The sequence below is a fragment of the Bos indicus genome, chromosome 5, assembly GCF_029378745.1.
Source record: "Bos indicus isolate NIAB-ARS_2022 breed Sahiwal x Tharparkar chromosome 5, NIAB-ARS_B.indTharparkar_mat_pri_1.0, whole genome shotgun sequence".
Lineage (NCBI taxonomy): Eukaryota > Metazoa > Chordata > Mammalia > Artiodactyla > Bovidae > Bos > Bos indicus.
Genome location: NC_091764.1, coordinates 28,200,585 through 28,216,253, shown reverse-complemented (window position 1 = coordinate 28,216,253; position 15,669 = coordinate 28,200,585). Strand labels below are relative to the sequence as shown.

General features: G+C 40.8%; 1 protein-coding gene across 8 annotated transcripts in view; it reads left to right on the top strand.

Moving 5' to 3' along the window:
* SCN8A (sodium voltage-gated channel alpha subunit 8) overlaps positions 1-15,669 on the top strand; it is a 196,904-nt gene that overhangs the window by 122,911 nt on the left and 58,324 nt on the right. For 4 of the 8 annotated variants that reach the window (XM_070789069.1, XM_070789066.1, XM_070789070.1 and 1 more), the window contains exons 11-12: positions 440-733; positions 10,010-10,372. In XM_070789069.1, coding sequence (XP_070645170.1) covers positions 440-733; positions 10,010-10,372 — 657 coding nt within the window. Of the gene's footprint in view, positions 1-439; positions 734-10,009; positions 10,406-15,669 lie in introns of all 8 variants that reach the window. The other 4 variants (XM_070789068.1, XM_070789063.1, XM_070789065.1 and 1 more) reach the window with 1 other exon arrangement.

The window sequence follows — 15,669 nt, the reverse complement described above, 5'->3', positions numbered from 1 at the left end:
TTGAAATCATACAGAGTCTGTTTTCTTATCACTGATAACACTTTACTTTTTAATTTTTATCCAATTATACATGTATTTTTTACATTGTTGGGGCCATAATATATAGTATTGATTTTCAGAGTTGCCCAAAAAAAGATGATTTGGTATCAAGGTGGCAGCCAAGTTCTTGTCTTATATACTAAACAGAGTAAGTCCCAAAGCTCTCACCATGAAGTTCCGCTCTGATTATGCAGGGCTGTGTGCCACCATACAAATTTAGCTAGGAAATGGAGATACCAGGCCGCCACCACAGTGTCCTCTGACAGACTTGTTTTCCTTCCTCCTTTTTTCCCTGTCTTTGGGAAAGGAAGGAAGTGATCTCCACCACTTGCTTAGCTTTGTGTGGCTCTAGTTAATTGCTTCCGATCTGGTCTGTTGCTGTGAAATTTTACTTTCCTAGGCGGCGGCGATGGCCACTTCAGCAGGAACTGTCTCAGAAGATGCCATAGAGGAAGAAGGTGAAGACGGGGCAGGCTCTCCCCGGAGCTCATCTGAAATCTCTAAACTGAGTTCCAAGAGTGCCAAGGAGAGACGGAACCGGAGAAAAAAGAGGAAGCAAAAGGAGCTCTCTGAAGGAGAGGAGAAGGGGGATCCTGAGAAGGTGTTCAAGTCAGAATCAGAAGATGGTATGAGGAGGAAGGGCTTTCGGCTCCCAGACAACAGAATAGGGAGGAAGTTTTCCATCATGAATCAGGTAAACTGTTGGTGCTGGGTCACAGAAGCCTAAGAAATTCTAGGTTTCCTAATTTTACTTGATTCTCATATTCCCCACTGGGTTTACATTTTCCAGTCCCATCCCTGCATCCTCAGGCCACTTCCACACCCCACTTTGTTTTCCTCTAGGAAGAAGTGCTACTTGGGTATAAAGGCTGCCTTCTCTGCTCTAAATCTCACCCAGGACAACCTGGTCACCTTTGGCAAACTTACTGCAGCAGGAAAGTCTGTGTCACTCCAGCAGGCCTTGTATTCCAAAGCACAGGTCCCCAACCTCTGGGACCTAATGCCTGACGATCTGAGGTGGAGCTGATGTGAAGTACACAACAAATGTGAAATGCTTGAATCATCCTCAAACCCACGCCTACCCCGATCTGTGGGAAAGTGTCTTGCATGAAACTGGTCCCTGGTGCCAAAAGGTTGGAGACCACCGCTCTAAAACATCATGAAGAACTTTTCTTAGCATCTGAACTTCAGAATTCAGATCAAATACCTTTGTTTAAGAGTTGTATGTAATTTTAGGTTAAAAAAAAGTCATGAAACTCTTTAGGTCACCTTATTTGAGTGTGGCAAGTTCTGGTAATTAATTATTCTAGATTTATAATGTCATGCTGATAAATTAGCCTATGGTAGATTAAAAGCCTCTAGTTTTACCCAACTTTGTTAAATTGGGAAGCTAAGAGAGAGAGAGGGGAGAGGACTTATGGATAATTATTGAGCATTGTATTACTATACATTTCATGATATGATATATATTTTTGGACTTCAAAGAACACCACCAAAATCCAATTCTTAAGCTACTTAATGCCCCATTTTAAAGAAAGTTTGTAAGGTATAGAAGAGATTGCAGTTCCTGATTATGGCAGTGCAGCCAGAGTCTTTTCTTGTTTCTCAGAGATGATTCATGGTGCCTCTCCCTTACCTCCCTCATATCCTGGTTCAGTCCTCTGCTAGTCCAGTTCGTTTATCACAGCAAAATCTCTCATGTCCACCCTCTTCTTTTTGTTCCTATTAACCCTACTTTAGTTCAGACTTTATATTACTTTGTTCTACTGCAGTTATCCAGTACAGCTTCTTTCCCTCTGGTCTGTCTCTCTCTCTCTCTCTCTCTTTCATGTTTTCTATATTGTCAGCCAATCATTTTCTAAAACATATCTCTGGTTATTCATTACCAAGCATTTATAGAGTGCCTGCCATGTGTCAAGGATTGTGCTAGGTCCTAGAGATTGAAAGGTGGTTAGAACACCATGTCTGCCCTAGGGAGCTTACAGTATAGTAGGGTAGCCAGATACACCAAAAAAACTATTTTCGTGATAGGACTGATGGTATTGTTCCATAGTTGAAATACACAGACGTGTTTTAGAAGGCACAGATCTATCCCAGCCTGGAGCTTCAGCAAAGATTTTCTGGGGAAAGTCAATAAAGGATAAACAGGGGTTAGTCAGGTAATGAACGTGTGTGGTGGTGAGGGAGCAGGAAGACAAAAGAAAGAACATTCCAGGTTTGGAAGAAAAGTAGGTTCCAGTTTGGACATCCCAAATATTAATTATTTGTTGGGAAACCAATTTGGACACATGGATAGTCAAATGATAGCTCAGGGAAGATGTCCTGAGCTGAGAGACAGTGGTTGAAACCAAGAGACTGGCTGAGACGACTTGGAGAGATTGTGTCAGGCGGAAGGACAGTGACATGCAATGTGACACCGGTGTTCACGGGCTTCGGAGATGGACCTCACAGAGGAAAACAAGTGGATGTGGGTCACGAGGGCTGCTAAGAGAACCAAGAGTGCAGTGAGGACTGGAGAGCACAGGGTAGGAGAGGGAGGGGGGCGACCAGTGGATCGAAGCTTAACAGAGATGCATCATGAGATCAGAACTGCAAATGTCTGTTAGATTTGGCACCAGAAGTCCTTGAGAGCTCAAAAGACAGATTTCAGTCCAGGGTAAGGGTGGATGCCATATTGAATGGGAAGAGACTTTCTATTCAAACTTTTGTAAAGAATGTGGGTGAAAATAAGCATTTTTATAATCTGTTATGGGGGGGAGACCCAGAAGAAGGGGAGACGGAAGTAGAATGGAGTACAGTAGAATAGAAAAGAAAATAGAACAGTCTTGGGAGATGTGAGAATAGGTGTAGCCTTGAACAGGAAAGGGGCACCTTGTCCTCCCCCCAAAAAAAATACATACGGCAATATGTGTGTGTGTGGATAAGTTTGTGGATGGGGAGTAAGAAATGGAGAAAGATGACCCCTGACAGTCTCATGTTCAATAATGATTGAAATTTAAAATCTTATCGAAGGGAATGAGAGGTTGAGTCAGGAGGGTGAAGAAAATAGTGACAGCTTAAAACAGTTATTAAGAAGATTGGGAGAGGGAATTCCCCCTAATCAGGTTCAGCCTGTTTACTAAAGAAGCCCCAGCCCTTCAGCACTGAATTCACAGCACTCTGCTTCCCGGGACTCGGCTTCCCTTTTATGGTCTCCAGTCCCTGTGCCCCGTCAAGCACTCTGTACTCACACCAGAGAGAACTATTAGATGTTTCTCATACATGATGCTTCTTTTCTACCCTCTGTTTTGCTCCAGAAACAGCCTCTCTAAGAAGCCCTGTTTTTTCCATTTGTGAATGTCCACATTATACTTACTGTTCACATCCTTCTCCCAAGAAACCGTCCCTGACCTGCCCCCATCCTACCCCCAGTTAGAAATTACCATTTCATCTTTCCATTGTGTTTTATATGTCCCTCTTTGTGTGTTGCTGTTTACTCTGTGTGGGGTTTTATATTTACTCATCTTCATATCCTGTCCTCTCTCACATAAAGTCCTAAAATTAAGGCCTACTTCTGTGTACCTTCAGAGATTTGTTGGAAAAATGAATGAAGTACTTTTGTAAAACTGATTTAACCCCTTCTGGAACTTCTTTATGACCTGGAACCATCTCTGTCTCACCTTCACCTCACCTTTCCCCTAATTCAGCCTCTTTTGAGGCAAAGTGTGATTGTAGCTTTGTTGTAATGCAACCCTTGCCTTGAGAGCCATCCTAAGCTTGTTAATAAATACCTTAGTGCCCTTAACACTTCGCTATTGAATGGGCTCTGATTAATCTATAGGCTTCAGCACAGAGTTGCACTGATTGCTCCCTAGCTCAAAAAATAAAGCTGGGCTTCTGAGATGTCCTGCTTTGCATGAAAATAGTCACTTCTTCTCATTTCCCCATCGGAAAAAACTGTGGATTCCTTGAGGCCACGGCTGACTGCCAAGACTTCCTTAGAAACTGCACGGCAGTGATATTCTTTGTCCTAGGACTCTCCTGCAGTTTCTCTGATTTATCTGGAAAAATGGTTGAGGCCTAGAGAGATTAACTCTTTTATCTAAGGTTATATAGCTAGTAGGTGTTGGAGTCGAGATTTGAACCAGGTCATTCTGACTATAAGCTTTGTACTACAGTCTCTAGCCATCCCTTCCCCACTCACCTCCACACATACGTGGTCATCTGTTAGGTTGGCTTAACAGTGAAGGTGACTTTGGTTTTCCCACCACACAGTTCAAGTGAACATCAGTGGCCTGTACTGCAGATCGCTGAGAGCTGCTATTTTTTTTTTTTTAATTAATTTTGTTGGAATACAGTTGATTTCCAGTGTTAGTTTGAGATCCTCTTGAAACATAAAATTATTGCTATGTTTTTAGGCTTTAGGTGAGTTTATAAAGTCCCTTTTGCAAAGTATTTTAATTATTCTGCTGCAGCAGTTCTCAGACATTTTGGTCTTCATATCTTTAAAAAATTATTGGGGACCCCAAAGAGATTTTTTAATTTATTGTATTAGAAATAATAATTAAGAAACTTTATAATGTTCATTTACTGATTTATTGGAAAAAATGGTAATGATAGACCTACTGTGTTTAACACAAATCATACATATTTTTGAAAAAATTAACTGTTTTCCAGATCAAAAAAATTTAATAGAAAAAAATGGTCCTGTTTACATCTTTGCAAATCTCTTTAATCTGTGGTTTAATGGGAGATGGCTGGAATAGCATACCTTCATTCAGTCTGTTGCAATATTCCTTTTGGTTGAAGTATTTAAAGAAAATCTGTTTTCATACAGATATAGTTGGAAAAGGAATATTTTAATAACCTTTTCAGATAATTGTGAATATTCTTCTTTGATGCTGTTCCAAAATTGGATAAGAGTAGGTTTTTAAATGGTTAGTTGCAATGTGGAAGCTGAAACTGTATCAGTAACTTGGTACTGTTACATTAAAATCCTTTGTTGTATTTTACACCATAGATATTTAATTCTTGAATGATTTGTAGCATCCTACATTGATCATTTGGGAAATACTGCTTCACTGAATTAAGCAGCTCTTCCAAGTACTAACACAGAATATTAAAAAATCACGTACGTTCTCGCTCAAGCTCTTAAGAAAAGTCTGTAAATTCTGGGAAACTGTCAGGCTTGCAGTCTGTACCTCTGAGAAATGAGAGTGAGAAAGGCAGACATCTTCTTAATATTATTATGAAGTAGTTTAATCTTGTGACCCACCCCCCGTAAAAAGGGCACAAGGACCCAGGAATTCCCAGACCACATTTTAAGAACCACTGTTGTATTGGAAAGAAAAAGTGAAGTGAAGAAAAGATGAACTATGGCATGGAAATAAGACATTTAAATCATCAATTTCTTACATTCCAAACATCCTAGTCATTGTTAAGCTTCATTCCAGTAGACAGCTGACATGTATGCCCTGAAATTCCTAGTTAATTTTTCTGTGTAATCTGAGGCCATGCCCTCAAATCAAAAACATCCCAGAGCTGTTCTCCCAAGCAGACACCTAGATCTAAAGTAGTATTTTTAGTTAGCTGTGATGTGACTGCCTGAAAAGGACCAGAAGCTTCTTCCTGGTTTGTTGATAGGAAACATTTTGAAAACAGGACCCATCTCATAACCTAGCTGAATCCCTGGAGATAGTAGAGCCACAGGTCCTGATGCATCAATGAAACCCTTCAATCCAGGAAAATTAAGACTGGGGAAGAGCCAGGGTGGCTACTCTCAGGATGTCTCCTTAGAGAATTGGCCAGATCAGGGCTAGATACCAGAGGTACAAGGCGAAATGGGACAGGTTCATCTTTTCCCTTCTGTGTTGATTGCAGTGGACTCTTTTGCCAAGAGTGGAACAAAGAATTAAAGAATAATAGATATACTGTTTACTTTTTAGTTTGTATTTTTTTCAGGATCCTGATTCCTGAGTGTCCCTGGGTGACGGAATTTGTCATTATCTTTCCATCACTTCTTATCACTTTCCTATCAGTTAAGAATAGTCAGGTATTATTATATACTATATGAGGTCTAATATAGTATATAATATTTCCTCATGCAGTCCATAGTATTTTCTACTAGGCTGTAGCTTTTGAGAGGGCAGGGACCATGTCATATGTCTTGTTCACCATTGTATCCATATCACTTAGCACACAACAAGTATTTGGTGATCTTTTGTCAAATAAAAATCAGACCTCTTTCCTAATATGTAGACCTAATATACTAGGCAGTGTCAACACCTAATATTTTGCTAATAAAAATCATGGATCCAGTCCACGGAAGCTTGCTGTGAGAAGGGAGGCAGATTTTATTTTCTGTATTTTATGATGCTTTGACATGCTAGGAGCCTTGCTGGCTGCAGAGAGCTGCCCCTCCCAGTACTAGTTTAATTCCTGGAGATAGCGAACAACTTGCTCTTTCATGTGCAGATCAGCCAATCCAAGACCTTTATCCCCAGCCTCCTTTCATCTAATTCACACACCAGCCAATATTTCCCCAGCCCTAAATCCACTGTGTGGATCACAACAAACTATGGAAAATTCTTAAAGAGATGGGAATACCAGACCACCTGACCTGCCTCCTGAGAAATCTGTATGCAAGTCAAGAAGCAACAAGTAGAACTGGACATGGAACAACAGACTGGTTCCAGTTAGGAAAAGGAGTACCTCAAGGCTGCATATTGTCACCCTGCTTATTTAACTTCTATGCAGAGTACATCATGCAAAATGCCAGGCTGGATGAAGCACAAGCTGGAATCAAGATTGCTGGGAGAAATATCAATAACCTCAGATATGCAGATGACACCACCCTTATGGCAGAAAGTGAAGAAGAACTAAAGAGCCTCTTGATGAAAGTGAAAGCAGAGTGAAAAAGTTGGCTTAAAACTAGACATTCAGAAAACTAAGATCATGGCATCTGGTCCCATCACTTTATGGCAAATAGATGGGGAAACAATGGAAACAGTGAGAGACTTTATTTTTGGGGGCTCCAAAATCACTGCAGGTGGTGACCACAGCCATGAAATTAAAAGACACTTGCTCCTTGGAAGAAAAGCTGTGACCAACCTAGACAGCATATTAAAAACCAGAGACATTATTTTGCCACCAAAAGTCTGTCTAGTCAAAGCTATGGTTTTTCCAGTAGTCATGGATGGATGTGAGATTTGAACTATAAAGAAAGCTGAGCACCGAAGAATTGATGCTTTTGAACTGTGGATATTGGAGAAGACTCTTGAGAGACCCTTGGACTGCAAGGAGATCCAACCAATCCATCCTAAAGGAAATCAACTCTGAATATTCATTGGAAGGACTGATGCTGAAGCTGAAACTCCCGTACTTTGGCCACCTGAAGAACTGACTCATTGAGAAAGACCCTAATGCTAGAAAAGATTGAAGGCAGGAGGAGAAGGGGACTACAGAGGATAAGATAGTTGGATGGCATCACCAGCTTGATGGACATGAGTTTGAGTAAGCTCGGGGAGTTGGTGATGGACAGGGAGGCCTGGCTTGCTGCAGTCCATGGGGTTGCAAGGAGTTGGACATGACTGAGCAACTGAACTGAAATCACTCCAGAGCCAGGACTTAGAGGACCATTTCTATAGCCCAAAGCCTGTCTGAAATTATTCAAACTGTCCAATTTTAAACTTGTTCCAGAGTGTCTGCTCTGCAGTGACAATATACATCCATGTCAGTATACAGCCTTGACAATATACTCCTTTCCCAATTTTGAAGTAGTCCGTTGTTCCATGTCCGGTTCCAACAGTTGCTTCTTGACCTGCGTACAGATTTTTCAGGAGACAGGTAAGGTGGTCTGATTCCCATCTCTTTAAGAATTTTCCACAGTTTGTTGTACTCCACACAGTCAAAAGCTTTAGCATAGTCTCTTAGTAAAGCAGAAGTAGATGTTTTCTGGAATTCTCTTGCTTTCTCTATGATCCAACAAATGTTGGCAATTTGATCTCTGGTTCCTCTGCCTTTTCTAAACCCAGCTTGTACATCTGGAAGTTCTTGGCTCACATACTGTTGAAGTCTAGCTTGAAGGATTTTGTGCATGACCTTGCTAGCATGTGAAATAAGCGCACTTGCGTGGTAGTTTGAACGTTCTTTGGCATTTCTTTAATCTGGGAAACTTAAATCCATTGTAAGGCTTTCTGAATTTACCTCTCTTACATACTTCTAATAAGAGTGAAATATAGAATTATAATCAGGGGCATTCAGATGTTTTAAGTACAGGAGCAGGATGGATGTCACTGGGATACATAGTCATACATTTATTTAAAATGAAAAATGAAGTCATACTTTTACCAATGAAAATAAGTCTGATTTGGCCAATTGTTTTGATAGTGGGGACTGGTTTTGCTAATTAGATCATATGATGGGCATTTTTTAAATTAAATGAACTAAATCTGTGGCTTTAAAGATTTAATGAAAACATCTCTAAAGCATGTGGTAAGATCATTTTATTAAAAGATTAATGTTGGCATTGATGTATAGAAATTGACAATGCTTTGATTACTCCAACCTTTTCTGTTAGGTCAAGTAAAGTTCCTTTAAAAGAATAACCCCTGTAAGAGGTACTGATATGATTATTAGTAAATAATAATTAAAGCCTTTTTGATACCATCAGAAATCAGGAAATGGAATATTCTAACAAGTGGGTAACAAGTCCTTTGGCAGGTTGGGTGGTTTTTTAGTTCTTTGCTTTCAACAATATCGAAAGAGGACTTGATTTAATTGTCAGCTGATAGATGATTAAAATAAATTTTGCTGATAGCTTACTATGTAATTTTGGCATATAACTTGGAAGGAGTTCAAAGAATTGAGTGACATTACTGTAACAGTGTTCTTCTGTTCCAAGATACCATTTATATGAATAAAGTTTCTCAGCACTTAAAATCTACTCTTAGAAAGGGGAGGGGGGCTTCTGTTGAGCCGTGTATGATTCTAATAATAAGTTATACTATCTACAGATATTTAAACACCAAAACACCAGTTGGGGGAAAGAATAGCTCATTCATCTCATTGAGATACATTTTAATAAAATTTTAAACTTAGTAATTACTTATAAAACAGAGAATATTTGTGATCAGTTGTATTAATGAGAATTGTAATAAAAGCACAATCCAGGAGAATTTTTTTAATTTCTTAGAGGCTCATGGTCACGGGAAATTGGTTTTAAGTATAGGTTATACTTTCTTGTTGCAGAAAAGTATTGAAAGGGGGTCAATACAATGCATTAAAGCATAAAGATACACATTAGCACAAAATTCTCTAGGGAACATGGAATGGCAGTATGAGCTGAAAGAGAAAAATGAAAATTTTCTAAGTGATAAATATGAGTTTGACTTGAAAATGTCAATTCTGGGAACTTACAAATAGTTAAACTTCTGATGAAAAAAGAATTGCAAAAAAAATGGAGTAGAAGGGGACAGATACCATTTTCAGCAGAACTGGAAAACCACTATTGGCATAGTTCTTAACCTGCATTGAAAGAGTAGTAAGTGGCCACTTCCAAATGTCTCCTTTTGCCAAGTGTGGCATAGAAGCTAACCTGGTAGATTAAAAGCACACTCCACGTGAGGTCATAGTAATGAAAAATAGACGCCCAGTGTCTATTTCCCAGTGGATTTGCTACACAAAGCATGAGATAAAACATCGTTTCAGTGCGTAGGTGAACAGCGCATGGAACTTATGAATGGTTAACAGGTCAAAGACAGGTGTATCTCAAGGTTATGGGGCAAGAAGTGAGTGGTGATGGGTGTTGAAGGGCAGTAGAAATTCAACATCCGAAAGTGCTTTCTGGAAACACCTGTGTTCTGATTAACAGGAATGCAAGGATGGGGCCAGACTGGGGAAGCTAACAGCCTTTGTTCAGCTTCTATGGGGTCCCTTCCTGTCTCATGCCTGCCTCTCTTGTCTCTCTCTCTCTCTCCTCCTGCCCTTACAGTCACTGCTCAGCATTCCAGGCTCCCCATTCCTCTCCCGCCACAACAGCAAGAGCAGCATCTTCAGCTTCAGGGGGCCCGGGCGGTTCCGGGACCCGGGCTCGGAGAATGAGTTTGCAGACGACGAGCACAGCACGGTGGAGGAGAGCGAGGGCCGCCGGGACTCGCTCTTCATCCCCATCCGGGCGCGCGAGCGCCGCAGCAGCTACAGTGGCTACAGCGGCTACAGCCAGGGCAGCCGCTCTTCGCGCATCTTCCCCAGCCTGCGGCGCAGCGTCAAGCGCAACAGCACAGTGGACTGCAATGGCGTGGTGTCCCTCATCGGCGGCCCCGGCTCCCACATCAGCGGGCGTCTCCTGCCAGAGGTGAAAATAGATAAGGCAGCTACTGATGACAGTGTAAGGAAGTAAAACCGGTAGACCGCGGCTAGGCATGGCAGTCTCTCCCGCTCCCTCTCTTCTCTCCTTTGCTCCGCCCATCCCACTCGGTCCCACTTGCTCTTCAGCTCCCGTCTGGACTCGCGTCTCTACCGCCTACCGCTTCTGTTTTCTCCCTCAAGATTTGTTTCTTTCTTCAGCCCTCCTCCTTCACTCACCCTCTTTTCCCTTGTACTTTATTCCTTGCTCCATTCCCCATCCCCACCCCCATCTTCCTTTCTTGTTTCTGACTCTTGCCCTTCCCCCATCAGCCCTTTATTTTATCGAAGTTTCTTTCTCTCCATCTTTGCACTTCTCTGTCTGCCTCTCTTCCCATCCCACCCCCACCTGCTTTGACTGAATGCCTCTGGCCAGCGGATCCTGCCCAGATGGAATGAGAAGGGCCTCTGCCACCACCAATGACCAAGTCTAAGCGGGTTTGAAACTACCATTGCTTCTCCCCCCACTACGTCCTGCCTCCTCATAGGGAAACAGCTTGGAATTTAAAGCTCTTTTATTTCTATTAAAAAAAAAAAAAAGTTCAAATATATCTTTGAACAGTTTTCTTAGTCTCCTCTACAAGAATGAGATGTGATTTTTCCAAAGAGGCATGTGCATGTGTGATGCTGAGGGTAGGAAGTGGGCACTGGGAGAGCCAGGCAAAGAGGTGAAGGAAACTGGTGGGGAGCTGGACATTTACTAAGGGGACTGAGGTAAATCAGAGGGGAAGGTAGGTGGTTGGGGCAAGAACACATGGTACATGGGGGAGGAAGGAACAGGGAATTGAAAGATGAATTTTAAATGTAATCAAATGTCAGGCTCTGGAGAAGTGACATATAATAGCTTCACTTCACAAAATCCCTTGGCTAGGGGTTAGGATAATGGCACCCCTCTTTGGGAAAAGCCATGTCTTAACATTTCTTTAGATTCTAAGCTGTTTATACCTTTTTTCTAGCTTTAAATTCTTATAACCTTAATGATCCTGATCCTTTCTACCTCTGACTCCTTAGCTTTCTTCAGTCCCTCCTTAGCTGGTCTGAGCTTAAGATAGCATGTTGGTCTGTTTTGTTCTAACACTTCAGTTTCCTCTAACACAGCATGAAGATAGCCAACCCTTTAATTAGCATGATGCATGTGTGGAGGAAAACTGGGCGATCAAGGATGGAATTATTCAGAATGACCTGTTATTTAGCACTTTGGGACAGTTGTTTGACTATCCTAGGACAGCTGTTGACTGTCCTAAATTCAAAAGACAGGATGTTTGATGTTGTCCTTTCTCTTCCTCCTCTTTTATTTAAAAGCAAAATATTTTCCCCCTTACATTTAGATGGTTCTTTACAAGCTACAATTTACTTTTACATGCCTTATTTGTTCTAAGTAAAAATTCCATAAGGCTAAAAAAAAAAAAAATTCCATAAGGCTGATAAAGTGGAGCTGTTTTTGAGATGGGGAAACAGGCTCAGTGAAAGTGTATTCCTTGGGGTTACACAACTCATCACTGAAAAACCTTTCAGAAACCTGAGTCTTCGATTTCTCAGTTAATTTTAATGTCGTCTCTACCTAGGCACATGACCATTGCTCTTCTTGAGAACTGTTTGTTTCAGATCAGGTGTAATAAGAACAATAATAATAACATAGTAGGTCCAAAGTCCCCCGCTAAACCAGATAGTTGGCCAAAATATATGTTATGAATGACTATCTTTACTTTAAATATAACTTTTGATTTTCACTAATTCTATGTCTAGATATAAATTTTGGGCTCCACAATTAGATAGAAAATGATTTTCTCTGAAAAAATAAGAGACGAAATCACTGGAGAATGACAGGTAGATCAGCGTGGACAGTACAGTTGGGACAGTTCAAATAATGAGAACCACAGTAAAATCTGATATCCTACCAGTTTTAAAAAATATTTAAGTCAAATAATATATCTTGCTTTTTCTTTGAAGAGAAAGTATTAGAAAAGGTGTCCAGGAAGAAGGAGCTTGAACTTCAGCTTAAAGGCAGATAAGCAGGTTTGCAGGTTTTGTTTTTGTTTTTTTAGCAGCTTCTGTTATATTGTGTGGGAGAAAAATGTGAGAGGCAGTTGAGCAGATGGCTGTGGCGAGTACGGCTGTCTGCATTGCCTTACCCTGCGGCCGATGGAACACTGCTTTTGGGATTTTGGGGGGTCCTGCACACTCAGCACCCTATAAGCACTTAGGAGATTTCTTTGCAGTGGTCCTGAGTGATGATGCTGACAGACTTGAGCATTCCCAAGGTCAGGAGATCAGATCCCAAAGTGGCAGGAAGATGAGGAAGGCAGGACTATATTATTCTCAAGGGCTTCATAACTAGGAAAAACTGTTTCGTTGGAAGCCGTAAGGAAGCACCTCCTAGTAGTTAGTGGTGTGGAAAAATACCTAAGTTACACGAATAAGCCAAAAAGACAAACCAAAACAAAAGCAGAATGCGTATCATTTGTGTGGTATGTCATCTCTGTAAAGACAGACTGCATAGGGAAAAGGGTGACTGACTACAAGTTAACAGTATTGGGAGGGGAAATTACTAGTGGGTTTTTTCCTTTCTTGCACTTTGTTGTTCTTTTTAGTTTGCTACAGTGGACCTCATCCTTATAGCTACCATATATTGGGTTCTAACTACACTATGCTCAGCAGTTTATACATATGTTCTCATTTAGCCTCCTCATTTAGTAGGTGGTTTTATCCAGTTAACAGAGATTGGGAAACTTGTGGAAATGGTACCAAGGTCTTTCTGATCCAAGAGAACTTCCTGACTGCTTATTTTGGAAGTAGGAAAACAGTCATTTATCTTAGAAGGAATTAATATATTCATGATGTTACACCCAGCCTGGGCCAAATGAGCAATTATTATACCCCTTTGGGCTAGAAGATAGTGATTCTCACTGTCAAAACATTTTGGATGCGTCTGCAGCTACGGATTAACTTGTCTTCGCCTGAACCATCAGAATGCTTCCAGTTACGTACTCATGCTTTATGGACTGGTATAGGAGCCGTGGATGGTCCACAGTTGGTCTCACACAGCATGAACGCTTGAGCTGTGCCACATATGTAGTTTTTATTTAGGCTCAAATGAAGAAATACAATATTCTTAATGAAAAAAGACACCCAGACGTCACCTCATTAGAATCTCATCAAAAATATTTCACATCTTCATTCATTATTCAGTTGTGGTTGAGTGGTGATGATTTCTTGATAGTTTTATGAGAATTTTTGCTTTTGCTTTTTGCTGAAACGCAGGATAAGGGGACTTTTCCCATGTCTTCAGCTCTGAGCTGGAAAATCATTGCTCTTCCCTTGTAAAGAAGTGGGTGCTCCTGACTGTCCAAAACACACATGACTCAGAAGCCATGCTGCAGATGTAGAAGTATTATCTCATTTCATGCTCACAGCACCTGCCCTCTGAGTTAGATCCTACTACTGTGTGCATTTTACTAGGAGGAAACCAAGGCTTAGAGAAATAAAGTCACTTGTCCAAGGTTGCATAGTAAGCAGTATAGTTAGGATTGGAATCCAGACAATCTAACTGCACGGCGTTAGCCACTAACTATTATACTATGCTAACTATGAAGCCTGGGTTCTTCATGATCCTGAAAAATTAGCATCTCTAAACCTTATCTGTAAAAAAAAAAAAAAAGTGAGATAAAAGGACCTTTGTTAGACAGCTATTTGAACATTAAATAACATTTATAAAATCTGAAGCATATTACTTGGCCCATTCTTGGTATTCAGAAATTAAATTTCTATTCCTTTACATGTGCATTTTTGGTCTTTTTAACCGGAAAAGTAGACAGTTTGATTTCTGCTGAATTGCTTGACTTGGAGAGAGTCAGATTTCTTCTAAGATTCTAAAGATCTTTTGAGAAGGAGAAATTTTTGTACAGTTGTTTTGAAGCAGAATACATACCACAAAAATTTCAGCAAGGCTTGAACTGGAGATAAATGACTAGGTTCTAAGGCCCCTTCTAAAATACTGTAAATTTTAGTCCCAAGAAAGGTGACTGGCTGATAAATTTCCAGTTACATATTTCCATGTGAAATCAGTTTAGAATCAATAACAAGTTGAGATTCCTTGGGTAGATCTGTGGAAATGTGGTCAAAACCAGACATCGGCAGATATGGTAGAATATCTCTTTGAGAAGGGCAGCTACAATTTAGGAGGTTGGAAGTCAGTGGCTAAATGCTTAATAAACTTTGCATTTGAATTAAGAGAAATGGAAAAAATTTGTACTGGGTTTAAAGTAATTAAGGTTCTCAATTGCTTCCTCTGTTACTCTTTAGGGGCTGAATTTTTAAAAGGCAGAGGCTCCTGACTTTTAAAAGTTGTTAGTTTTCCTCCTCTCTCCCCAACAAAATGAAACAAAAATACACACCTTCATCTGCCCACCCCCCTCCCGCCCCAAAATGACCTAAAACAAATCAGGCAGGGGAGAAAATGAGTATGTGATCTTTCCTCTGGTCCCTGGGTCTCAGCATGCTTGGAGGAAGACACCTTCGCTGCACGTCCAAGGTGATGAGAATTGGGCAGCTGAGCCAATAGCAGAGACATACCTCACCGAATCCTAAGCAGATTCTAGATGGAAGGTGACGATGAAGCTGCTGTACCTGGGGAAAAGTCTGCTCCAGGTTTTCTTCCCTTCAGTTGGCCGTGGTCTGACACAAGAAGCGACAGCCAGCATTACTGTTAGGAAAGTAAAATGGTGCAGATGCTTAGACAGTTTGGCGGCTCCTCCAAAAGGTAGACATAGAGTTACCACATGACCCAGGAATTCTACTCCTAGGTATATACCCAGGAAAATTTCAAACATGTGTTCACACAAAAATTTATACATAAGTATTCTTAAAATCTTTATTCATAATAGCCAAAAAGTAGAAACAATTCAAGTACCTACTAGCTGATGAATGGAGAAACAAAATGTGATACAATGGAATCCCTATAATGGCATCTCATTCAGCCAACATGAATTGATACATTCTACAGTATGAATAAACCTTGAAAAATTATGCTAGGTGAGAGGAGCTAGGCACATACCATATTATTGCATTTATGTGAAATGTCTGGAAAAGGCAGATCCATACAACAAAGCAGATTGTTGGTTCCTAGAGGCTGGGTAGAGGCAGGGGTTGGGATTGACTGCAGACAGGTGGTGGTGTTTGGTATGATGAAAACGTCCTGGCATTAAATAGTGGTGACAGCCTTGTGAGTCCACCCGTGTGTGCTGAGTC